We start from the raw sequence: 24,728 nt of genomic DNA on the forward strand, positions 1-24,728 counted from the left end.
TATACATGACGGGTAATACATGTTGCACTCCTTCAACTGCATGAGCAGGATGTCCAATAAAATCACTTTTTGTTCTCTATTTTGTAATCACTCCAGCCTTGTATGATTAATGTTGGAGAGAATAAAGTCTAAATGGGTGAACTCTCTCTCTCTAGTGCCGTCGCCTCCAGTGATCAAGCAGAGGGAGTGTACTAGCTGTCGAGAGGCTGCTCTGATCCGCTGGGAGTCAGGAAACACCAACCCTGTAGACTCTTACACGGTGGAGCTCAGTGAGATGGGTACTAATGGGACAGAGAGCAATACTACGGAGTAAGAACTGTTATAACAGACACATTACAGTACATTTCCTATATTTCCCTCAGGATCAATTAAGTATCTGTATGTCAGTCTGTCCATCTGTCTGCACCTATAGCTGACAGATTAAACATAGAAACAAGCTCACGATTTAATTTGCTTTGCCTAAAATTAGTCCTGTTTGAGTTTTTTTTTAGTTTTTATGAGTTTGCACAAAAATGTGAACAAAAGGAGCTCTGTTAAAACAAAAATGGCAGCACCATGTTATTGATCTTCACTGGCCTGTCCTTTTTAACAAGGCATTTGCTTCAATTCATTAATAAACAAGCCCTTGTTTGAGCTTGCCTAGGATTTTTGAGGTCCTGTGGTTATAGAGCTGCTGAATCAAGACACACTGTCCTAGAAAATCTATTCTTAGCTTCTGCTCCTGCAGCACTGTCAGCCACAGCTAGAATACTGTCCTCGCATTTGGGGTCACTTTATAGTCAAACTTAAAAAAAAATTTGGTCTGTGTTTTTGTTTTTTCTTTGATAGAGGAGCTTAAACTGTATTCATTAAAATGGGTCCAAATATGACGGAGTTCTTAGTTAAACACCCTATTCATCCACCTAATATTGCATAAAGACATGTTATTTCAAGGCAATAAAAGGCAATCCAAAAAGTTGTCATCATTGTGCATTTAGTAAAAAGGAGTGAAGAAGTGACAGCAGTCTTCTGTCCCATTGGTTAATCCTCCAGGTCTATAGTAGCCGTGCCCACCTGTCAGTGTCTGATCCAGCTGCAGACAGGACGCCGTTACCTCATCTCTGTGAGAGCAGTCAACATCGGCGGGCCCAGCGACAGGAGTGAAGTTATCACTGTCTCCACAACAGGTGAGAAGCATTGGGATCAGCCAGTATTCAGATAATTCAAATAGCATTACTGATTTATAAAAAGTGTCTTGTTACACTTCCTTCATTCAGACCTTTTACTTAAGTAGAAGTACAGAAGTAGTAGCAACAAAATGTACTTAAAGCATTGGCAAAGTAAAAGTAGTCAAACTAGCCTCAGGTGTGGGCCCTGGTTGGGAACCTCCGCATTAACATGTAAGTGATCTACATAATTTGAACTGCCTTTATATATTGTTGGATAGTTTCCTTGTCAACCATGAATCTTATTTTATTTACTTGTTTTTCTTTTATAAAATCTTGAGCTAACAAAAAAATAGTAGTGGTACTGTACTGTAGGTGAAGCATAAAGTAGCATCAGATGGAAAAACAAGTACAAGTGCCTCAAATTTGTATTTAAATACTGTACTTCAAAGCACTTTGAATTGCCCTGTTGCTGAAATGTGCTATACAAATAAAGCTGCCTTGCCTTGAAGAAGTACTTCCTATCACCGCTTTTTGCACATTTATGTTGACTAACATTGCCTGTGCAGGTACTTTCTTCTACCTCCTGGAGGACACTGCTCATCCTTGCCTGTCCATCTCTGAAGACGGCTTCACCATTTTTTATGGAGATGAGGAGCTGCCAATAAGCGCTATGGCTTTAGATGATAACAACACCTTTACCAGGTAAAGCATAGAATTTCTGCTCATCTGACAGATTTGTTTATGTTGTCCATTCTTAGTGTAATTATGTCAAATAAGACTGGGCGTATGCACAGATGTGTAGCTGTCCTGGGGGATCTGATCCCAGTGCGAGGCCGGCATTACTGGGAAGTTGAGGTGGATGATGGGACGGAGTTTAGGATTGGCGTTGCATCCGAAGACACAGAGAGGAACTCGTACCTCGGCGCCAACAACACCTCCTGGTGTATGAGACACATTCTCACTCCGTCCAGGTAACAGTACATCATCTCTGTTACCAAAAAACATTTCATAAACTTTAACCTGACCCAAGCTGTCTCCTTATTAGGCGTTAACAGAACTTTTACAAAGCACTACTCCCAAATAAGCCTATTCGGTTTGATAACAATCAAATGAAAGTATTGTCCCATGATAAGATACCATACATTGGTTTGTGAATGACTTTCTCGGCAAAGAGAATAACTAGTTTGTGCATAGCCCATAACCTCTGAAACAAAGAATTCCCTTATTGGGTATATTAATGATGCTATATGATCATTTTCATGTTTGTCATCTTTATCAACAAGTCAGTTTGTATACCCAAGTTCTAACAAAACACAAGGGTCAAAGTAGCCTTGGCTTGCTGCTCAGTCACTTGATGAAATGTACTTCTTGTACCAGCTAGTGAGAAACTGGCTCACATAGGACTAATCTTCAGCCACTCCGATACCACCACATGCTAATCCTCTGAGGGACTATTGCATACATGGAACTGGGCCAAGACTATATGCATAGCCACCAATATTTGCCTTTCCTAAGCAAAAATGTATGCATGGCCTCCATGCAAAACTAAGCCCATTAAAAAAGGTAGAAAAGCCTATTGAAGAAGATGTTACTTTAAGTGTTGCTATGGCAACTCTTCTTGGAACCAAGCAGGACAGTTGAATTGTCAAATTTAGCAAGGCATTCAGTGCAACATATCACAAGACCTAAATGTGGTTTCCATTGTGGGTATCTTCTTGGTGATTCTGTATACACATACCTCATTTTCTTTTATCCGCAGCCATTTCAAATCCTACTGCTGGCTCATGATTCAGCAGCTGCTTTACCAATAATTGACAGTGGGGGAAAATGATCACATCAGGATGAGAGAAAAAGTATAAATATTAAGAACTTCTTTGGTTTACACAATCATAATGTTGCCGCTTTCTTCCTTTTAGGCATAAATATGAGTTCCTGCACAATGGCTGGAGTCCTGACCTGAGGATTACAGTAAACCCAGTGCGGATAGGAGTGGCACTGGACTACGAGAGGGGGACTCTGTCCTTTTTTAATGTAGATTTGGAACAGCATCTACACACCTTCCACTGTCACTTTCAAAATTATGTCCACCCTTGCTTTGGCCTGGACAACCCAGGAGCTCTTACTGTACACAATGACATAGAAGCTCCCGAGTACACATTCATCTGACTCCTGTAATCTTCTCCAGGGCTGGAAGGAAGAAAAACTACTTTGTTTTTTAAAGTTCTGGGTGGCAGCCCTAATAAAGAACAACCACCTAACATTGTAACACCCAAATTATAAAAACCCCCAACATCTGATGACCTTCCTCAGCAATATAAAATGTGTTGGATCCAAAGACAATAAGAAGTTTTTAGGTGTTTTATTATAGTATTCCATGGGAACAGGCATACACCATTTTCCAAGATATGAAAAAAGTTGAACTGAATTTTACAATATGTACTTATAGAATCAGTAACTTGCAGCAGACCAAGTGTTTAAATTAAAAAAAGAAATAAGGGGCTTGTTTTGGATTAACAAAAGATGTTTGTTTAAAGAAATAAAAATATATTTATAGTTAAGTATCCACATCTTTAAAAAAGGAAAAATCCACCTTGAATACTTCCACTGTAAAACGTGAATATTTTGTTTAATAGCAATATATTTTGCCAACTAAAAATGTCTCTGGATTTAAGAAACTGGTTGGTGCACATTTTAGAGTGAGAACCTTGGAATAAAAAAAATTAAAAAATCTACAAAGACAGAAATAACACAAGGAAGAAAGACACTGCAAAGGACTTGTATTTTTTAAAAACTTCCCTAATGAGCATGAAGCCACAAGATGTGCTGCATTTTAAGACATGTGGCTACAAACATATGCACAATGACAATGAATTGAGTTGGCAGATTATCAATATTTACAGTTGCTATAAAGTTGGGCATGCCATTTAAATATGCCCACCTTTGACTGAAACCAACAGGGTCACACCCATTGTGTGAGTGTTCACAGAAAGGCATTCTGGGAGAAAAATAAAAATACTAACTGAAACGGAAATACACAAAGCAAAACCTACAACAGGACAAGACAATTTAAACCTTTCTTCCTTAAGAGTTCAGGAAAGCACCAAACATCAGAAAGTGGTAATATTTCAAAGACCATACCAGTGTTTTTTGCATCTTTAGCTGTTTACTACAAGAAATCTTTACATTAACACTGTATAACCGATTGTCAACCTGACTGTGTATGAAGCTTGGTCGTCAGTCTTTAAGTCCTAAAATGGATTTCAGTTCATAAAAGTCATACCAGAAATTTCAATCATGTGTCCCTAAAGCTGGATTTATGCTTCTGCAGGGGCTCTGCGCACAGCTTTTATACTTGCACTTGTACGTGCATTGGTGTCTGGTTTGTTCTCTTTAAGAGAATAGCAGAGCGTGCGTGCGTTAGAGCGAGTGAGAAAGTGACGGTGATTATCTTTGGAGCGAGTACTAATTCTAGAGGCATAGTGGGAGAAACAAAATGTCTCCCCTGTGCTTTCTGACCACAATTGGGAATCTGTAGCAGGAAAAGTCAACTGTCTCCTTGATTTCATGTTTATGGAGAAGGAGACGCAGGAAATGTGACGTTGTTGTGGTCTGTGTCGCCGTGACACGTAGCTACATTTTTAAGGAGGTGCACGTCCGGCTACGTCAAGGTACCTACATACGTAAACACAGCTTTGATTTAAAGCAGGAGCATAAATTGGCCTTAAATGCCATATTGAGATGAATAGAAAACAGTCTGCTTGATTGTTAAGTGCTCAGCAACACTGTATTTGTTATTTCAAGTAAATGGGCTAAAACACTGGTATAGTCCTAAAACAGTGTTTGAAAATGCAAGGGTGGATTTTTCCTTTAATTGGGGTTTGGGTTTGAGAACTATATTAATTTACTGAATGTAGACTTTGGGTCTGTCGGTTTCCTGGACAATGGGGATGGGGCAGGGGTTATGAGTTATCTGTCTTACTGCTGTGTGTCCTCTCCTCCTCTTCATCAGAGGAGTCTCCTTCATAGGGCACAAGCCCTGAGTCGTCCACTTTAGACTTTTTTTCGCACAGCTTCTCTTGGACACCTGTTAGGGCACAATAAAAATGGAGAGACAGGAAAGTAGAGAGAATGTGGTGGAAATGGGGGAGGGGGATGATGACATAGCGAGAGAAAAGAAAACCCATGGAGGAGCCCCATGTTATCGGTGGTTTTTGAGTTCGTTTGATCCACAGCCAGGGGACGCAGGTCCAGGTACACATGTTGAGAGAGAGAACAAGGGAAAGACAAAAAACATATACAAGAAGAGTGTGTTAGTGGGATCTACCAGTGGAGAGATTCATATAGGTCTCCACTCCTCCCCCGTTGGCATGGGGGGGGAGATGCCATGTCATGCAATACACATGTCTGAGTACTCAGGCTCTCAGTAAACGTTGTGATAAAGAAATGCATACCCATTGAGGCAGCAATGCCAGGCAGACTGACTGGATCTTCTGCCACCGTGTCTCTCGGTCTTTTGCGTGCAACAGGTGCAGGAGCCACAAAGAAGGGTGGCGGTGGGGGCATCAGAATCCTGAAGAGAGGAAAAACATCAATTTCTACACCACACAAGATTCATGAAGAACAATATACCAGATAAATTAGATCTATCAACAGACCTTTCTACTACTTTCTCTTCTCCAACACTCGAGGCAGGAAGTGCAGACTCTTGTTGAGCAGGCCCCTCTGGAGATTTGCTAGTAGGCTAAACAGCAAAGTACAAAATATTTAAGAATAAATAGAATATTTGACCTATGGAAATTAGATTATGTTAAAACCTTTTTTATGTTTTATTTCCACACAAAAAATAAATAAATTACACTTTCAAATTATTTGAAAAACAAGAAAAAGAAGCCAGATACAAAAGCAACATTAAAACAAACCTCTAAAGATTTGTCTAATGACAAAAAGATGTAATGAAATTTGACAAAGCGTGAAATGCTTTCAGGGTTGACAGTTGATTTTGGGAATTTCCAAATAGTCAGAATTGTTTCCATTTTCAGACTTAAACAGTGACACAGCTTAAAGCCACGTATGTGGTCAAAACACCCTACTTACCTACCTTAAACCCTAAACCGTACTTCATGTAACAACCATTTGTGTTAAGGGTAGTAATTTGACGTTTGTGACTCGCTAGTACTCAGCCAGTCTAAAAAGAGAGCGCTACAGAGACAGCATGCATGCAGGACAAGCTGAAACTGACATTGATACTTTTCATAAATCATTTAAAATCATTTCACATAATATAAACTGTAATTTTACAGTGTTTATGGTTTAGCAGTGATGATCAAAGGTGCCCTGCCACACATATTTCATCAATTTGTGGTAGTGTCTGAAGTTCTACCATGAACATTTTTTTGGGAAAGAATGCCTTGGTTACCTTATTTCAAGCCATTTTAGCATGGTCTAGAAAGCCTGGAGGAAGACCCAGCTTGATTTATGCCAGTTCTCATTAATACTCAACAAGCCGAGTTGTTTGACTCTGATTGGCTAACAGCTATCCAACAAAATAAAAAATGCAGGACACCTTTAATGCTATTCCATTCTCTATGAATGTTAAAAGACTGTACATTACACTGCTAGCCGTAACTAAACCAGGTAAGTCATTGAGTTAAAGACATGTTTGTTAAAATGGCCAGAAATCTCTTTCAGTGATATGAACAGGTGTTGCTCCTCAGCTAACCTGTTCTTCCCGAGACCCCTCCTGGAAATGACGTCTGGGACTTCCTGGGTCAGGTGGGGTGCTTAAAGATCCTTCAGGCGCCACTGTCTCACTGCTGCCAGGATGCTTAAGTAGAGAAAAACCAACATATACACACACACTAATATAGCAGCAGGATTTTAGGAAACCTAAAACTCCATTAAAAAAGGAACACGCCAACTTATTGTGACTTTAGTTCATTCACCATATCTCCCAGAGTTAGATAAATCCATACATAACCTTCTCATCTCCGTGCGTGTTGTAACTGTCCGACACACCCGCCGCTACCCTAGCTCAGCACAGGTCCTGGAGGTCACCGCCTCCACCTAGCCTACTGCTCCCAATAAGTGACAAAGTAACACCAACATTTTCCTATTTACACATTGGGATTTGTATAGTCAGTGTGTACAAATAACGAGTCACATGAGACACAGCCATCTCCTATACATACTGGGAACTATTCTCAATAGACAAAGCACTGCTATTTGGGCAGTGATTTGCTCGCTGCACCTCAGAAGCCCCCTTGGTGAGGAGCAGAGAGTTTGCTCAGAGTTGGAGTAATAATCACTCCGACCACGTAGCAGTGCTTTTCCTTCTGAGAACAGTTCTCAGTATGGTTACGGTTAGAAGATGGCTGTCTCTCATGTGGCCTTGTTATTTGTACACACTGTGACTATACAAATCACAACATTAATAGGAACATGTTGACGTTATTTGTCACTTATTGGGAGCAGTAACTAGATGGAAGCGGTTACCTCCAGGATCTGTGCTGAGCTAGGCTAGCGATGGGTGTGTCAGACAGAGTTATGACACTCACAGAGATAAGAAGGGTATGTATGGATTTATCTAACTCTGGGGGAAACGGTGAATAAACTAAAATCCCAATAAGTCGACATGTTCTTTTAAAAAGGTTGTTGCGACAGCGGTCATGGGTCCTTGCTGAAAGGAGCTCAAAAGCTTTTAACATGAATCTTGTTTGGCAGATTTAAAATTGTGCTGAAATTAGAAACTGGTCAATCTTTTAAAATGATTGACTACATAATGGCAATTAAATAATACATTGTTTCTTAATATTTAAATATTTTACTTGCTTCATATAAATATTTATTTTTCGAATTTTACAGGTTAATCAAAACGTAATTCTTTTTTTTAAAAAGGAACTAACGTAATGCCGACAACAATTAGTGGCAGCTTCTTTGGTAATTACCTGGACGAGATAAGGATGCGGTTTCCTAGGACACACCGGATACTGAACCATTGCCTGAGAAGATGGAGGGTTTGTCGACATGTTAGAATGACTTGGGGGACCATTTGCATTACTCCAATAACCACTGGCTCCTGAGTACGCTGAATAGCCGCCAGCATACCCATTTGCTGGGTAGTTATACCAGGACCCCTGGCTAGAGTAATTGCTATTAGGTGGAAATCCATGTGCTGCGTATGCTGAAATGAAAGTATAGAACGTGGAGTTAATAGCATATATCACATGAATCAATAACGGTGTTTTGACAACTGTGATGTACTATTTCAACCTGTTGTTAAGAGGAGATTGCCAGCCAATTTTTATGTTAATCTGGATCTCTATAAATAGGTGAGTACAGTCAATAGAAAGAAAAAAAAATTACACGGAGTAGCTGCAGCCATCTCTACGAGCTTCCACTGAGCTAAAACGGCAGTTGTCCAGGCAAGTTTTGTGTGGGTGCCTTTTGTGCCTCTTAACAGACACAAAATGCAGGTAAAACATCTGTGCAACATGAACAGGGCCTTTATGTGACAAGTAGATGTCTTTTCAACTCAGACATTTTAAATTCACCTACCCTGTCTCTATCCTGTTTGTAGCTAGCTTGCCGTGCTAGCTGCCGTGTGTTCAGTCATGTTCCTGTGACAATCAGCAGTTCCTTGTGTATTTGTAGCCCATCCATTTTGTGTATGATCGATTTGAAGTTGTAAGTAAGAGGCTCGCCAGTGTTGATTTGTGTGGTAGTTCCCGCTAGAAGGCTCTCAAACAATCCAGTGAATGCCCGGTGGTCTGGCTATGTCTTCCAGAGGACAGGTTATGCCTTCAAGACAAAAACTTGAAGTGCATTTCCCCTCTAAAATAGGTAATTAAACATTGTAGTGGTTATGACCACTATGATGTCTGTGGCTTGCACAGTGATAGCGTTACTGAAGGCTAGCTGTAGTCTGGCACTGAAGTCCCGGTGTAGCAGGAAAAGGTAAACAGTGTGCAGATCCCTCCGAGAAGCAAGTCGGTCGGGACTGCTACTACCACACAGATCAACACTGCCAAGCCTACTACTCACCAACACCAGATCAATCACACACAAAATGGATGAGCTACAAATACACTCTGAACTGCTGCGTGAGGATTATGACAAAAGCCTAGCTACCGGCCAGATCAAGTCAGGGTAGGTGAATTTAAACAATGTCTGAAAATGCATGTTGCTGTCATGTAAGGGCCCTGTTCATGTTGCAAAGATATTTTATTTGCATTTTGCGTCTCTTAAGAGGCACAAAGGCTCTCTAAAAACTTGCCCAGACAACTGCCGTTTTAGCTCAGTGGAAGCTCGTAGAGGTAGCTGCAGCTACTCAAGTTTGCCATCACCAATTCAGGTCGTGATTTTTGCAATCAAAACTACTCGCATATTTATAGCAATCAATATTAACGTAAACATTTGCCGGAATTCTCCTTTAAGCCACTAAAGACAAGGGATGATGAATTACCACAAGAAGAATGCAGCCAGCTAGTACCTGATATTTGGTCACCCTGATGGAATTAGTTACAAGGCATAAAAGAATACTCACGTTGTGTTGAGCCAGTGGCTGTGTACATAGACGCCATACGGGCATTTTCATCCCTTACCTGGAGAACAAGAGTAAAACAAAAACTATATGAGAAACTTGATAACAATCCACAAGGGCTATGTTTATATATTTTTAACAGCTGAATTGCATTGTGGGTAGGTGCAGAGCACTCAAAACCTATCTCTGGAGATCAGGCGGTTCACACTACCACTTTCACTTTAGGAGGTGGGTATCAGTGAAAACTAAAGGCTTTAATAGTTTCACCTTCTTAAACCTCCCATTCGGCTAGGCATCATTTAATTCTGTTCAACTCACAACTTCATCTGTGGTGAAAATATCATGTACTTACAGTTTCCAGCAGACTCTCAGTGAGTTTCTTCGCTGACTCCAATCCAGCTGAATTTGGGTGGCTGTAACACACAAATGTTAAATATGATTTAACAGAACTAAGAAAGCGGTTTTAGCATTTATATGTAAATGAAACAAAATAAAAACGTACATGGGATTTAATTTTGGGTTGACATCATTAATTTAGACAAACTTTTTTACACCAAGCATGTTAAGTCTTGATTTGTTATGGTTTAGGGAAATTGTTTTAGCAACTACAATCAAATCCTCTTATTGTGGTTTCATTTTAAAATAAAAAAGGGTCTTGTTTGTAGCTCGTATAGTTGACATTGTGTTTGCACATTTCTATATTATCTGCTTTAAAACCCTCTGTGTCTGTCCCTTTCTGGTAAACTAATCCTAATAAAAGGAACATGAAAAGTTTGCCAAAAGTGAGCATTTGAAATGAGTGTACCTGATGTAGACATAAAGTGGCTCAAAAGACTCTCGTTTTGATGCTTGTTCGATGTAGCCAGAACCTTTTCCCCTGAGAAAGACACGAGCCCCCGTCTCTGCCTGGATGTGACTCAGGTACGAACCTCCTGGACCCTCAACCTTTTCATTCACGTTGAACGAGGGTGACGCCTGGTCCAGACCCACAAAAATCTTTGTGTGCACAAAACTCTGAGGATAAGGGAAAATGGGATTATTATTATTATTATTATGTGCTGCATATTTAGGTTGTTTATTGACATCTATAATAAGTTTGATTAGAGGCAGAACGGCTTTGTAGGCAGATGCAGAAATCCAAGGCTTTTCCCTTTAGCCAGGGACGTTCTCTCTGCTACTTAATTTGGGAGGTGGGTATCAGTGCAGGCAACATGGTCTTCATTTGCCTCACTTTCTTAACCTCCATTTGTAAAATCCTGACAACATCCAGACAATCAATATTCAACGCAAGAGACCTGAGCTGCATACTGAATTGTTTACAATAGCTCTTTAATAAATAAAGGCATAAAAAAGGTAGAGGAAAAGAAGCGCTGCCATAACGCTGGCTCTTCCATGGCTACCGTTCACAATAAAAACCCAGCTTAAATTTACACAAATCATTAAACTTATAAGAAACTCAATAAAAAGGCAATTTTTGCTAGCACTAGATATCAAACAAAAGCCTCCTTTATTAGTCAAAGGAGACCTATTATATCCAGTTTTCATGTTCATAATTGTACAGGTTTGACCACCATGTGTAGAGGGGTGAACTTCAGTATAAACGACATGTCTTGCCTACCCCAGAATGAGGAGCTGCAGGCCGATGTCCTGGCACTGAGGTTGTGTTGGGCATCCGTGGCACGGGTGTGGTAATGACAGGGCGAGGAGGCTGAGGGTAGAGTGTGAGCGGAGGCATTACAGGCATCTGTTGTCCTGATGCTGCTGAGGCCCTCAACAGGTCTTCAGAGATGATCTCTTTTATCCTCAGCACAGCCTCTGATTTTGCAGAAAAGTCAACAATGTTTGGACATTAGACATAATTAACAGGTATTGGAATGCTTATAACATTTGTTAAATACATTAGATGACGACAATGCCAGATTCTGCATATTGAGATTTTTTGCTACTTACTATTGACCTGCCCATGGTTCTTTCCATGGACATGCAAATACAAAGGTCTTTGTCTGAAAGAAAGCAAATGAGAAATGTCATGGACAACACAAAACTTTTGCACTCCTCCCAACATCTGTTCTTTTTCTTCCCAGTATCATTTTAAACACTCAATAATTCCTTTTATATGGCAACTGATTGATTACATTTTTATTGGCTAGACCTTGCGAAACAGGTAAATATCTTGAGATGTCTTTGATGAACAGTAAGCAAGTAAGCTATAACACAGTTTATCACTATAAGTGAAAGATGTGTAGGTCACTGACACAAATAAATACCATATTGTCTAGTCTACCATCAAGTTAGCCATTCTTATGAGACTGATGTATAACTGTAATACATGTTATATTACAAAATTGTTATATAGAAAAAGATCATGTCTTAGAGATGTACAAAGCCAACACTAAAGGACAAGTGTGCCAAATTGTTGGATACAGCAGTTATTTCATTTTCATGTGTAAGACAAAAATCAACATTTGCGTAAAAATAAGAATCAGACAGTACAGATTTCCAGTATTAGAAGACTCGGATTATCTTCAGACATCCCTAGTAATTTAGTACATACCCCGCTTTTCCCTTTTCGGCGTCAGACATGTAATGACCTTTCGTTGAGACGATTGCTCCACTAAACTGTCGGATCTGAAAAAGGTAATAGGAAATTTGATTAACACATAAGAGAGACTTGTAGATAATTGTTGCTTGTTTATTTAAAAGTAGTTGAAGACCTTTCTTAACCTTTCTCACATTTTATTTTACCTTCATTTAACCAAATAAGTCAACTGAAAGCCAATTCTCATTTACAAGGACAACCTGGCCCAGAGGCAGCGACAGAAGGCAAGTCGACACAGGAAAACATTCCCCATTTTCTTTTAACTAATGTGTGTCAAATGCAACACTGCAATGCTCACTTTCCACTTACCTCCTCTTGTGTTTTGCCTTTAGTAAGAAGGTCCCTGCAAGTTAGCGGTACATCGTTTATGTCAACCTCTGTGACTACCATTTCTTCTGTAGTGGTTGGCACAGACACACTTGGAAGGGTCTAAAAGACATGTGAAATGACAAGGAAAACCTTTTAATACCTGCATAAACAATTATACAGTTATTTGCTATAGTTTTTTAAATAATGTGCACCTTTGCGAGTAACGGTGGAGGAGTCAATAGCTTTCCTTTTGCCATTAACATGGCATTTATTTTAGCAGCCATGGCCGCAGCCATTTCAACTCCGCCCTGAGGTTCTGGCTTTTCTCCCGTTTGTGGTGGCCGTGAAACGGTGCTGTTTGAACCGGCAGTGCTGACAACTCCTGATAAAGAGATAGAGTGGGCTGCATTTTCACCACTCCTCTGCTGCTTCACATCTACACTTTGTTTCGGTTGGGCTGTCTTATCCCATCGACTGGAAAGGCACCTTAGAAAAGAAAGACGACAAACAAATAAGTATACTTAAAAATCACATTTCTTACACCATTTAACAACTACATAACAAGTCCTATAGAGGACTTGCTTGGCATTTCAATCTTGAAGATCTGTTGTATCTTAATGACTGGCGAAACATCTTCAATATTAAAATGGAACAGCATTTGCATGAATAAGTTTAGTGGTAATAATTCTAGCTAACGTTAGATGATTGAGAGTCATAAGATCAGAAAAAGAGTAGTCACAAAAAAATGAAGGAGGGGCATATTGGACTTTTTTTTAACAACTTGGATTATGTACGGTTCGTTTACAACCTTTCACATTGATGTTAGAAAAAAATGGGATATACTTTATGGAACAAAGAAGGTTTGTGGATGGTGGTTTATTGCAACCAATTGTGTAATGTTAAAGATGGTTTCACACCGCTGCACAGAAACCGCTTTTATGAAAGCGGTTTCTGCCGCCCGGCTGTTACCGCCAGAACTCAGCACGATTAGGCTCGTTTGAGATGAGCTAGGTCGTCGTAGAATCGGTCACTGGCGATCGGCGCCTGTTGCATGCCGGTTAGATTTGTGTCCAACTTGATCCCGACTTGCTCTAACGCCATGCACACGTAAGCAACGATAATCTCACGAGAACAAGGCGGCCGCAGTTCTGAGACGCAGGCGGCGCAGTAGCTTTTCACCGACTGCAAGACCCAGGCTGACCCAGAGCATACTGGGAAAAGTCGGCCTCTCAGCTAATTGGTTCACAATTGACTCAACATGATGTTTTATATAAACTTTACTATTTTTGAATCGGAGGGTTTTTAACTGCCATTTGTCTGATTTAAAGTCATATTATGTACAGAACACATGTTGTGTGGCTGATAGTGAAGTTTAGAAGTCAGAAAGACTCAATCCGTCCAGATTACTGATCATCTACAGTCTGTTAATTATAAGCAGCAACAGATCACATGTAGAACATGTTGAGAGCTACTCTGTCATAATTAAAACTATAGACTGTACCAGCTGACATGTGGGTCTGATTATATTTTATTTAATTGGAATCGCACCACAGTGTTTTGTCACTTCCTGTTCAGTCTGAAGACTGCTGAAATCGGCTAGAAACTGTGAAGACTTTACCGTAGCTTTTTGTCACCGCCCCCGGCTGCTGCCGCCTGCTCTCGTCCACTTTACAGGCGAGGCGCAGTTCATCTCGAACGAGCCTACTAATTCTGGGTGGCAGAGCAGAATCTGTGCGTGTCCACTGGTTTCCACTCGGGCGGGCAGCAACCGCTTTTCCCTTACCGCCATGATCAAAACCGCTTCACCCTCTGCCGCCTTCCCCTTGTTTAAATGACGGGAGGCGGCGAGTTAACCGCGCGGCGGTGTAGCGTTAGTAGCCCCCATAGTAAGTTAAAGTTACATTAAAAGTTAACGTTAAAGGGTGTAGTTTTAAATGTCTTGTAGGTCAACTCTGTCTTTTTGGCTAAGCTATCAACGCCGTTTATATACTGTGCCAAATACACAGACGTTGCGGTACTTTAACTGTTTGTCAGCTAACGTTAAGCCAACAACAGCCAGGCTGAGCTACCGTTAGCTAGCTAGCTTAAAAAGGTAACGTTACAATCCTTTTTTGGACGCTCATTTTACCAATACATCTATTTAAGACTTGAAACAATACAGTGTTTAAGTATTTTGATAACACACACTATAGTCATCCTCCTCATAATGACTTGTACGCGCACAAGTGATACCTCTCAAGCTAACTTTTGTTAGCAGGCCACAAAAATGCTAACTGGTGTAGACAGACATAGACGGTAACGTTAGCTAGCATTAGCTTTGCTGGCTAGCGTACTGTTCAGTGTGGTGTTAACTCGTATTACTTAAGCAAACACATTCATTTACAACAAACAGACCAAACGGATACTTACGGTGTTTGTCCAGTCATTCCCGAAGACATAGCACCACTCAAATTAATCAGCAGTACAATTAGAACAGTTTCTAATGTTGCGTTAGTTGACGCTGGACGACGGGAGCCATCGGCCTGCTCTCTCTGGCGATTTCTTCTGACGACTTGTCGCAAAGTCTGACTTGGCGGAAGTTGAGCTGTTTTCATTTTATGTAACCGTGGATGATAACAATAATAACACAAAATAATACGTAAGTGTAACAGGTAAATTATCAACATTATAAATGTACATCAATAGAAAAAGAAGAAGATTGACTCAGAATTGATTTAAAATTAACGGTATGATTGAGCGTTAAGACTACAGGGACATGGTCATGGGTTTAATTGGACAACATTTTAATATTTTTATATATCAAACTTTGTCATGGATAGTACACCAAAAAAAAAGTATAGTACACAAACTTCCTCAATCTATTTTTTTTTCAACATAAAATAGAAAAGATGTTTATTGCCATTTGGCATGTTCAATTGGGGTCTTTAAATCGAAGCTTAAGACTTACTTTTTCACTGCTGCGTATGAGTCCTAAATGCTCATTTATCCTTGATGTATTTGTATAGTGTTATTTACTTTTTACTGTCTCGATTTTAAATTCTTTGTACTGTTTGTATTTACATTGTATTCTGGCTGTAAAGCACTTTGATGGAAAGCGCTCTATAAATAAACGTATTATTATTAATATTATTATTTGTACAGGGCCAGTAAGCACATTGGAATTGTTGTGCATTTCTCTTAGAGTCAGCTCCACAAAAAATATAAAAAGAAAACAATAAAAAATGCAATGAAACTATAAAGCAATATAAATATATTAATGCAAAATGAAATATAAAAGAGCAATATAAAAGAGAAAACTGCTGGAAGATAAAAAATGCTAAAGTTCACCGGAAACATACATTGTATAAAATCTATTTGTGAATATACATATTATTATTTCAAACATTGTTATTGCTCACAGAAAAACGTTGTTATGGTAAAAGACTACTTGTGACTATATACTGTACATTATTGCACCTGGGATGTTTTCACATTTATCTAATTGCACACAGAAACTGTTGTGTTATTGCTCAGAGTTATTATTTTTTCACAACTGTTATTGTAGGTGTGATATGTCCTTCCCTCTTTAATGTCCTGTGCAACAAGTCTGACAGCAGCTGCCAAGAAGCAGCTGTGCAAGCAGGCCTTGCGGGTCAAAATGCTCTCTAGCCTGTGGCTTCTCAGGTTGTATTCCAAGACCGTCCACCTGAACACAGCATAGGCTGGAGGATGTTTGTCTTTGACGATGCGCTGGGCTTTCCTTCAGTAGCACCGCCTGTAAAGTGTATCAGTGGAGGGGAGGATGAGCCGATAATTCTCTCTGCAGTCTTCATGACATGTTGAAGAAATTTCCTCTCAGCCAGAGTGGTGTTATCAAACCACACAGTGATTCACCGGTGAGGATGCTCTCAACGAGTCCGCTGTATGCCTGGGTAAGGGGCTGACAACTAAGCCCGGCCTTCTTTAGCTGTCTAGCTGTAGTACAACTGCAATGAAGAACAACCACCTTTGTGCTTTTTTCACTGTTGTTACAGTTGTGTTGGCCCAGATCGGGTCTTCAGAGATATGAAGGCCAAGGAACTTAAGAGGCTGCAGAGCAGGGGCCTTCCTCCTAAAGTCCAGAATCACTTCTTTTGTTTTGTCTATTTTAAGGACCAGGTTGTTGTCCTCCCCATAGACAGTGATTTTGTGGACTAACTCCCTATATAGTGATTCGTCCCTCCCTTCCAAGGAGGGTTGTGTCATCCGCATACTTGATGATGATGTTAATGTCCTGGGTGGAGACACATTCATATGTGTACGGGGAAAAGAGTTTGGGGCTGAGGCAGTGGCCCTGTGGGGTCCCTGTTCTGACTTTGAGCTTAGCAGAGACCTTGTTTCCCACCCTCACCACCTGTGCTCTGTCAACCAGAAACTCCAGGATTCACTTTTGGGTGTGTGTTGGAACTCCCAGGGTCTGCCAGTTTTCCAGACAGCATAGCTGGTCTTAATTTTAAAGGCAGAGCTGTAGTCCAGGAAGAGCAGGCGTGCATATATGCTGTATACAGGCGATAATCAAACTGCAGAGGATCCACTCTGTCTGTAACCACAGAATTGATGGAGTGGAGGATCAACTTCTCCAGACACTTCATGGCCACTGATGTGAGTGCCACAGCCCTAAAGTAGTTCATTTTAGTGGTCTGTAGGGTTTTAAGAACTGATACTGACAGACGATTTAAAAATACGTCCGCTAAGCAGCCCTGATGGACTTTTTGAGCTCATATGGGGCATGCTTATACTCCATAGTGTTACGTGATTTAAAGACGCACACTGGCTCCTGATTTTGAACCAGGGCTTCTGATTAGGAACACACTAATTGTCTGGGAGGGGACATAGATGATGGTGCTGCAGCTACATTATCGTACAAGGTAAAATTCCAGTGAAATGTTATCCCATCAGCTCCTTCAACTTGTGTACGCTTGTGTACGATCATAAAGCAGAATGTAGCAGAAGCACTCCTGGATCAAGCCAAGTCTCAGCGAAAGGACACCACAGCTCCCAACATCTCATGTCGCTGTTTTCTCCTCCAGTCCATGAAGCTTTATCAAGACAGGCATTCAATGTCTGACATTTTAGAAAAGGATTAACCCTGATCACGCCGCCAAAAGTACCTATGCAATGTCTTCAGAAATAGAAAAATTTGTAGTATATCTGTAAAAGATTACACAACTAGACTAAAAACTGTAACTCTCACAGATTTTGTTAAGTTTGTAATCGCTTGGCTCAATATTTATCTATTACCGGTATCAAAATTGTTACATCACTTTTTTACCAGGCTCAGTGTCGGTCATTTTGTGTTGAATAGAAAGCTTTCTTTTGCATTGCTTGAAAATATGTCTTAATAAAATGTTAAAAAATGAATGTTAAGCTGACAAGAACCTCTAGCAGCAGTGTGAATTATTGACTGATTTGTTTTCTAGGAACAAATGTAGAAGTTGAATATTGTCAACTTGAGCATTACAAAACCCTGAAGGGAGGAGGTTGCAGTAGATACTGTAGATGGGTCAACACAGTGATTGGGAGACCATTGTTTTTAATTCCCATTTCCTGTTAACAGCCAGCATTGTCTTCTTTTAACTAGGACCACAATCATTTCCTAATCTTAATCAAATACTTTTTTTTTTTAACTAAACCATGATCTTTCCTTAATCCTAACCTTAAAGTGAGAATATTTAACTTGTTAAAGAATAGCATGCAAATGAAAAGTTGAATTCATAGGCAATTAAACACACACCTCGATCAATTCAATACACTAAACAGTCTATTATGCTTTTTTGTGTTCTTTCAAAAAAGGTGATTTTAAATGATAAACGAGGAGTGACCCCGAAGAGATGAACAAAGCTGTTTTTACTTGTTCTGACCCCAGTTCAGAGCTGGTATTAGAAGAGAACGAAAAGCAGATTTGTACAATGTGCCATCTCAGTGACAGAAAATGAGTTTCATTTTGTTTTCTATTGTCCTTTTTATGAGAGGTACAGTCGGTGTCAAAAGACATACCCCATAGTTTGAGATGAATCTTTTGCCTCTGTTAAAAAGAAAAACGAACCTTCAATTCACACTTGATATTTTCTCATTGCTCTAAAAAATAAGTTAAAAGTAAACCAAGTTTCTCCTTTTCATTTTCCCTTAGCTGTTTTTTTTATATCAGTTGTTTATTGCTGTTGTTCGGCTGATTGGCTTTTTGGCATTCTTTTGTTGTTGTTTGTTTGTTTGTCTGTCTCCGCCCCAAGTCCCCATCCCCGTTCTCTCGCGGGTTTCGTTGCTTTGTGCGATTGTTGTTTTCCTCCGTTGTTTTCTGTTGTCCCCACCCTCCTCCCCCTTTCTCTTGCAGGTACGGTCCCTTCTCTATGGTGTCTGTTTGTGTTGTGTCTGTTTGTGTTCTGTCCCCCTGTCCCCCCTGTTGACAAATCATAAATAAATAATAAAACAGACAAAGGAGTATATTAAATCTGTTGGACACAACAAGGTATTCAGCTCCTCATACTGTATACCAGGCTGTGAGGCAGGACAGGTTAAAAAATAAATAAAAATAAACCAAGTGACTTAAAGACTTGGTTATATAGCTGAATTTTAAATACATTTATAAGGCATAGTGTTGGCTAATAAATAATGAGAAAAAGACAGATGACATACAGTGGCTTGAAAAGGTTTACACACCCGTGTTAAGCTTGATCAAAAAGAGGAATAAAAAAACATCTTTTAGAAATTGATCTTAATGCCTTAATTAAAAAATGTAGGAAAATCCAACCTTTAAGGACACCAGTTTCCTTTGTGAATGAATAATGTATTGCAAATAAATACATGTTCTTCTTTAAAATACACGGCGCATAAGTATACCCCCCCATGTTAAATTCCCATAGAGGCAGGCAGATTTTTATTATTATAGGCCAGTTATTTCATGGATCCAGGATACTATCCATCCTGATAAAGTTCCCTTAGCCTTCGGAATTAAAATAGCCCCCCCATCATCACATACCCTTCACCATACATAGAGATTGGCAGGTATTATTTCAGTTAGCTTATAGCTGGTTTGATTTGCTTTGAGAGTGATCTTATGGAAATACCCATGCCAGTCTCTATGTATGGTGAATTGTATGTGTGTGGGGCTATTTATTCCAAAGGCCAAGGGAACTGTATCAAGATGCATAGTATCCTGGATCCATGAAATAACTGGTCTTAAAAATTAAAATGTGCCTGCCTCTATGGGAATTTAACATACGGTGTGTATACTTGCCCCCGTTATTTTAAGGAGAACATGTATTATTTACAATACATTATTCATCAAAAGAAAATTGGTGTCCTTAAAAGGTTGGATTTTCCAAATATTTTTAACTGGCGTTAAGATCACTTTCCACAGATGTTTTTTTTTCGTCTCTGTTTTAATCAACTTTAGCATGGGTGTGTAAACTTTCTCAAGTCACTATAAGTAAGTAAAGGACAGATATGGAATCATTCCAGAATATAGACTGCAAACTTATAATTGACATTATTTTATTTTTCATTGAATAGTTTCTAAATTTTTTTCCTGTGCCTTCAGACCAAGATGTGAATCAGAAGGAACAAACAAATCCCCTGATTGCGTGTACAATTCTGTCATAAGAGAGAAACAAAGATAACTGTGGTCAATACATCTTACTAACCATCATTTGCTTAGCTGTTATGGCATTTATATACTGTTTAAAGAAGAAATATTCTTAATAAGCAACAATCTTTAACATATATTAATATCCTAATCTGAAACCAGCCTTAAACAAAAAGCTGTTCCCTGGGTCTGTGCATAAGGATGTTGGACAAGTGGCCAAAATAGAATGATGTTTGATCAAAAATCAATGCAAGCTGGCCTCTAGGAGACTGCTGAAAGACAGTGATAGACAACTCTGCGATCCACACCCTTCTTAACCATTTAGTTCTCTGTATACATGCTCTGTGTGACCTTCCAATTCACAGGTATTCAGATAGCTATAATGGTTGATCTCATTAGCTGCAAATCCAGTGTAAAATTCATTGTCTATAAAAATATTGAGATTTACTTGAACATAACCTTCTGACTATGTTATAATAAAAACTCCAGATGTCCGTTGCAGTTGCACAGTGGGATGTACTGTATAAATATTGTATAAAATAAGGCAGTCTTTTCAGTAGGATAAACCAGATACAAAAATGTCTGGGAGAAAAAAAATTTCAAGTCCAAAATGTTTTCACATATTTCTGCTGTTGTTAAATGTCAAGCGGTTTACAGCATTAAACCAAGAGTAAGGGATTGTTGCTTCAATGAAAACACCTCCACACACACACACACACACACACACACACACACACACACACACACACACACACACACACACACACACACACACACACACACACACACACACACACACACACACACACACACACACACACACACACACACACCTTCACACACACACACACCTTCACACACACACACACACACACAATGATCAACAATAACAGCTTATTCTACAATCCCATCCCTGGACAAATCACTGAGACATAGACATTTCTAATATTGTTTACAGTGCAATACAAAAGTGTTCATTCAAACTGGTACTGTACTTTTGATAAGAAAATAAGAATGTTTAATATGGTAATGCTTTATATGATTTTTTTGTCTTCATCAGCTTTGGCTTTTCTCTCTTTTTGAAATTAATTTAGTTCTTATTTATCAACTAATTAATGTATGAATTTTAATATAGAAAATAAGGAACATCTAAGAAAAATTAACATACCAAATCATCTGTAATTAGTTACCTATGATCATGATGTTGAGGTGTTTGTCTCAGCAGTGGCCTAAAGTAAAGATCCATTCCCTGACCCAAAAAGTAAGCATCCCCCCATGTCTGTAATGACAGTTGCGTGTCAACTTGGATGGGTATTCGAAGTACACATAAAAAATTTTGCACAAAAAAACAAACAAAAAACAAACAAGCAGTGGAGTGTTCTTTAATAGTTTGGCCTCCAGGGGCAGAATGAGCAGTCCTGGCTTGCTGCGAGCACAGGGATGGAGGTCAAAAGTGATTATATGGCCTGACATGGACTGGACAACTTCATATCCAGGCCACACTTCCACCCACTCCTCCTGTGTTGCTCGCTCCTTCAGTAAACAAGCAGTTTTTTACTCAAACAGCAACTTCACAGGCCGTGCCCACGTGGTAATTAGGGGACGGATACTTTGCCAGGAGGCCTGTAAGAACCCTCTCTCAGTCATGTCACTTGACCAGCTACACTGTGAATGCCTGAGAGGCACGATAAGTTCATAAGGATGCTGTTTGTGTCTGTTTGTCACAGTTCTAATCTGACAGGGTTGTAAAGCCAGCAATGTTATTGCTGCAACTGTCAGTCAGGAAGTCCTTCTGTGGTTTTCTGTATGGAAGGACATGTGGACGCTCGGTGTGCTACAGAAGCAGGAGAGTGAAGGCGAGGAGGCCTTTTGGCTGGCTGGGCTGGCAGGGAGAGAGACGCCCCAGCAGGAGAGAGGACGGCTGCCCTGGACTGCAGAGTCCAAGGGCCAAACACTGCAGCGCCTACTCTGGAGGCGGTCGCAGGCTGTGCAGCTTCCTCTCGTCCAGGCCTTTCCAGTACTTGAAGTTGTTGTCCAAGTGCTGCATAAGATTGGGGAGGTCTGCAAAAGCTAGAGAGACAACACGAGAAGTTCAAGTTTGTTTTTAATGACAGTGTAATGCTTTTCAAACCAATGCCACTATCTCATTTATATATTTATTTTATATTTTACATATTTTATATTCATATATATCTTTTGTGAAACTATGTTTTTCCATTTTTAATGATGATATTACTTTAACAGTGTGTTATTGAGTGTTTGTCTATGCTGCTGTTGTACACTGGTCTCTTTTAAAGAAACTTGATCTCAATAAGATTCTTTGTCAAAAAAATAGATCAAACAACAACAACTAATTATGGAGATTTGTAGCAGTGTATGCATTTCTCATGTTTGCATCATGCTGTGCAGTCTCACCATCCCATGCATCAAACATGTCCGTAATGAAGTAGTCTATGAAGGAAATCTGGGACTTTGGGATGCTACAGGTGTTTCTGTCAAACACAGGCATAACCACTGGCAGACCTTGTCTCTTCTCCTCATCCGTCTACACCAGAGAAGACAGCAAAAACGATCATTACGTACAATAAATACATAAATTACAAAAGAAACAAAAGAAATGCGGCTGGATCCATATCCCCACACCATCAACACTGTTATTTTTTTCTAATTACCTGTGCAAAATACTCCTCTGAGATCCGTCCGGCCCATTCTATACAGAGCTCCTGAGGCCTGCATGGATTGGAGATGTCTGCACATTTAATCAGCATCCGCTTGACGAGGATGCGATTCTCTGGCGATGTCAGAATGCTTTTGACAGATTCCTCATCATTGTTTCCCTAAAATATAACAGAAGCAGACCAGTAGCACAAAGACAACTGAAATTAAAGCTGCAAGCAGCGTTGAACGGGCTCTTGCTCCTCTGTGCGCGTCAGGGTTACTGACGGACGCTGCTCCTTGCAACCGAGCATTTGCGCCGCACTCAGACACCACAAATCATCACCAATGAAAAGGGAACTCCCTGCTGAGTTCAATGATACCTCACACAAGACTCTGCGTCATATAGCTCATCAGCTGTGAAAGGGGGCGTGCCTAAAGCATAGGGGGCGGCCCAAACCATGACCAATGAAAACAGAACTATTTGTTGAGTTTGATGATACCTCCCACAATAGTGTACAAGAAACGAGTCATTAGTTATTAAAGGGGGCGTGGCGGCTTAATTATAGTGGGCGGGGCAAACCATCACCAATGAATAAGGAACTCTCTGCTGAGTTCAATGATACCTGACACTAGGGTCTACATCAAATGGGTCATAAGTTATAAAAAGGGGCGTGACTACAGCTTAAGGGGCGGGTCAAACCATCACCAATGAAAACTAAACTCTCTGTTGAATTCAATGATTTCTCCCACAATAAGAAACGGGTCACTAGTTATGAAAGGGGACTTGGCTTAAGCATACGGGGCGGGCCAAACCAAATTAAATGAAACTGTCTGCTGAGTTCAATGATACCTCACACAAGACTCTACCTTAAATGGTTCAAAAGCCATAAAAGGGGTACATGGGCGTGGTCAAAGTATAAGGGGTGGCTCAGTCTCACAAGTTTCATGTATGGATGATGTTTTTCATATAAGGCGGATTTCTTGTTGCCAGCAGAAGGCGCTATGAACAAAAGTCAAGTTCTTCATTCATTGATAAATGCTCAAAATGGCTAGTTTTTCTTTTAGTAACTTGGTACAGACCAAATTTAAAGTTGATCAAATGAAATCTCCAGGAGGAGTTTGTTAATTAACAACATGTGAAAATGGCCAAAATCACACTAATTTCAAACTTTCAATTCAAAATGGTGGACTTCCTGTTGGGTTTAGGGTATGACTTCCTTGAGCTGTTTTGTACATCTTGACATGCTCCATATGTGTACCAAGATAGTTGGTCTAATTTTTTTCTTCAATTTTTTATTTTTTACTTTGTATAGGGCGCCAGCAGGCCATTTTTGTGTGTCTATTCCCGAAACCCTTCAAATATGTAAATTTTTACCAGACTTGATGCAACCGCCAATTTTGGTTTTTGAGTATGTTAAGCCCCTCAAAAAGGTAATTCATTTGCCGGAAGAAAGGAAAGGAAAGGAAAGGAAAGGATGAATCCCTTCAATTTCAATAGCGCCTTTGCCGCTATCGCTGCTCGGGCCCTATTTGTATGTATTAGTGACAATAGATAGCCCTTTATAGCATACACTGCAGCTGAACATGTTTAAAAATAACTGACTGTGTCTGTTTATAAACCAAACCAGGGCGATTAAATATGGCACTGACAGCTGATAAAGGTTTTCTGTATGGAGAAGGAAAGTCTGTATTCAGCATGTGTTCATTATGAGCTCTTGCAACACTAACATGTAAAAGAGTGGTTTGTGCAGTCAGATGATTTGCAGCCTACTGTATGTTTCAAGATTGGAATCATTGACAAGAATGTCAAGCTGAAGTACAGTCTATTTCACTAAGCCAAGATGAGTGAGGTCAACTAAATTGAAGTATATGTGA

The 24,728-nt window shown here is 39.9% G+C and overlaps 3 protein-coding genes across 5 annotated transcripts in view; 1 reads left to right on the top strand and 2 right to left on the bottom strand.

The window, feature by feature from the left end:
• Positions 1 to 3,341, top strand: part of fsd2 (fibronectin type III and SPRY domain containing 2) — a 7,964-nt gene extending 4,623 nt beyond the window's left edge. Inside the window, exons 9-14 of the mRNA XM_032520180.1 lie at positions 97 to 100; positions 156 to 309; positions 1,033 to 1,166; positions 1,715 to 1,850; positions 1,943 to 2,119; positions 3,065 to 3,341. Coding sequence (XP_032376071.1) covers positions 97 to 100; positions 156 to 309; positions 1,033 to 1,166; positions 1,715 to 1,850; positions 1,943 to 2,119; positions 3,065 to 3,314 — 855 coding nt within the window. The 3' untranslated portion in view covers positions 3,315 to 3,341. The remainder of the gene's footprint in view (positions 1 to 96; positions 101 to 155; positions 310 to 1,032; positions 1,167 to 1,714; positions 1,851 to 1,942; positions 2,120 to 3,064) is intronic.
• A 153-nt stretch (positions 3,342 to 3,494) lies between these two features.
• LOC116687491 (KH homology domain-containing protein 4) lies at positions 3,495 to 15,196 on the bottom strand. 2 transcript variants are annotated; one of them, XM_032512975.1, is made up of 14 exons: positions 15,005 to 15,196; positions 12,808 to 13,081; positions 12,596 to 12,715; positions 12,242 to 12,315; positions 11,638 to 11,690; positions 11,306 to 11,502; positions 10,493 to 10,701; positions 10,040 to 10,100; positions 9,691 to 9,748; positions 8,093 to 8,328; positions 6,868 to 6,972; positions 5,804 to 5,889; positions 5,600 to 5,718; positions 3,495 to 5,232 (listed from the first exon to the last, which is right to left on the bottom strand). In XM_032512975.1, the coding sequence occupies exons 1-14, from the start codon at positions 15,187 to 15,189 to the stop codon at positions 5,108 to 5,110; spliced, it is 1,902 nt and encodes a 633-aa protein (XP_032368866.1). In that variant the 5' UTR covers positions 15,190 to 15,196; the 3' UTR covers positions 3,495 to 5,107. The 2 variants fall into 2 exon arrangements, with proteins under 2 accessions (XP_032368866.1, XP_032368857.1); XM_032512966.1 differs by having other exon boundaries at positions 3,495 to 5,718.
• Positions 15,197 to 20,087: 4,891 nt separating this feature from the next.
• pde8a (phosphodiesterase 8A) overlaps positions 20,088 to 24,728 on the bottom strand; it is a 48,953-nt gene continuing 44,312 nt past the window's right edge. For both annotated transcript variants that reach the window (XM_032512897.1, XM_032512889.1), the window contains exons 20-22: positions 22,868 to 23,032; positions 22,611 to 22,740; positions 20,088 to 22,265 (exon numbers count right to left, since the gene is read on the bottom strand). In XM_032512897.1, the coding sequence (XP_032368788.1) occupies positions 22,159 to 22,265; positions 22,611 to 22,740; positions 22,868 to 23,032 (402 nt within the window). In that variant the 3' untranslated portion in view covers positions 20,088 to 22,158. The remainder of the gene's footprint in view (positions 22,266 to 22,610; positions 22,741 to 22,867; positions 23,033 to 24,728) is intronic.

This window comes from Etheostoma spectabile, chromosome 1, assembly GCF_008692095.1.
Source record: "Etheostoma spectabile isolate EspeVRDwgs_2016 chromosome 1, UIUC_Espe_1.0, whole genome shotgun sequence".
Classification (NCBI taxonomy): Eukaryota; Metazoa; Chordata; class Actinopteri; order Perciformes; family Percidae; genus Etheostoma; species Etheostoma spectabile.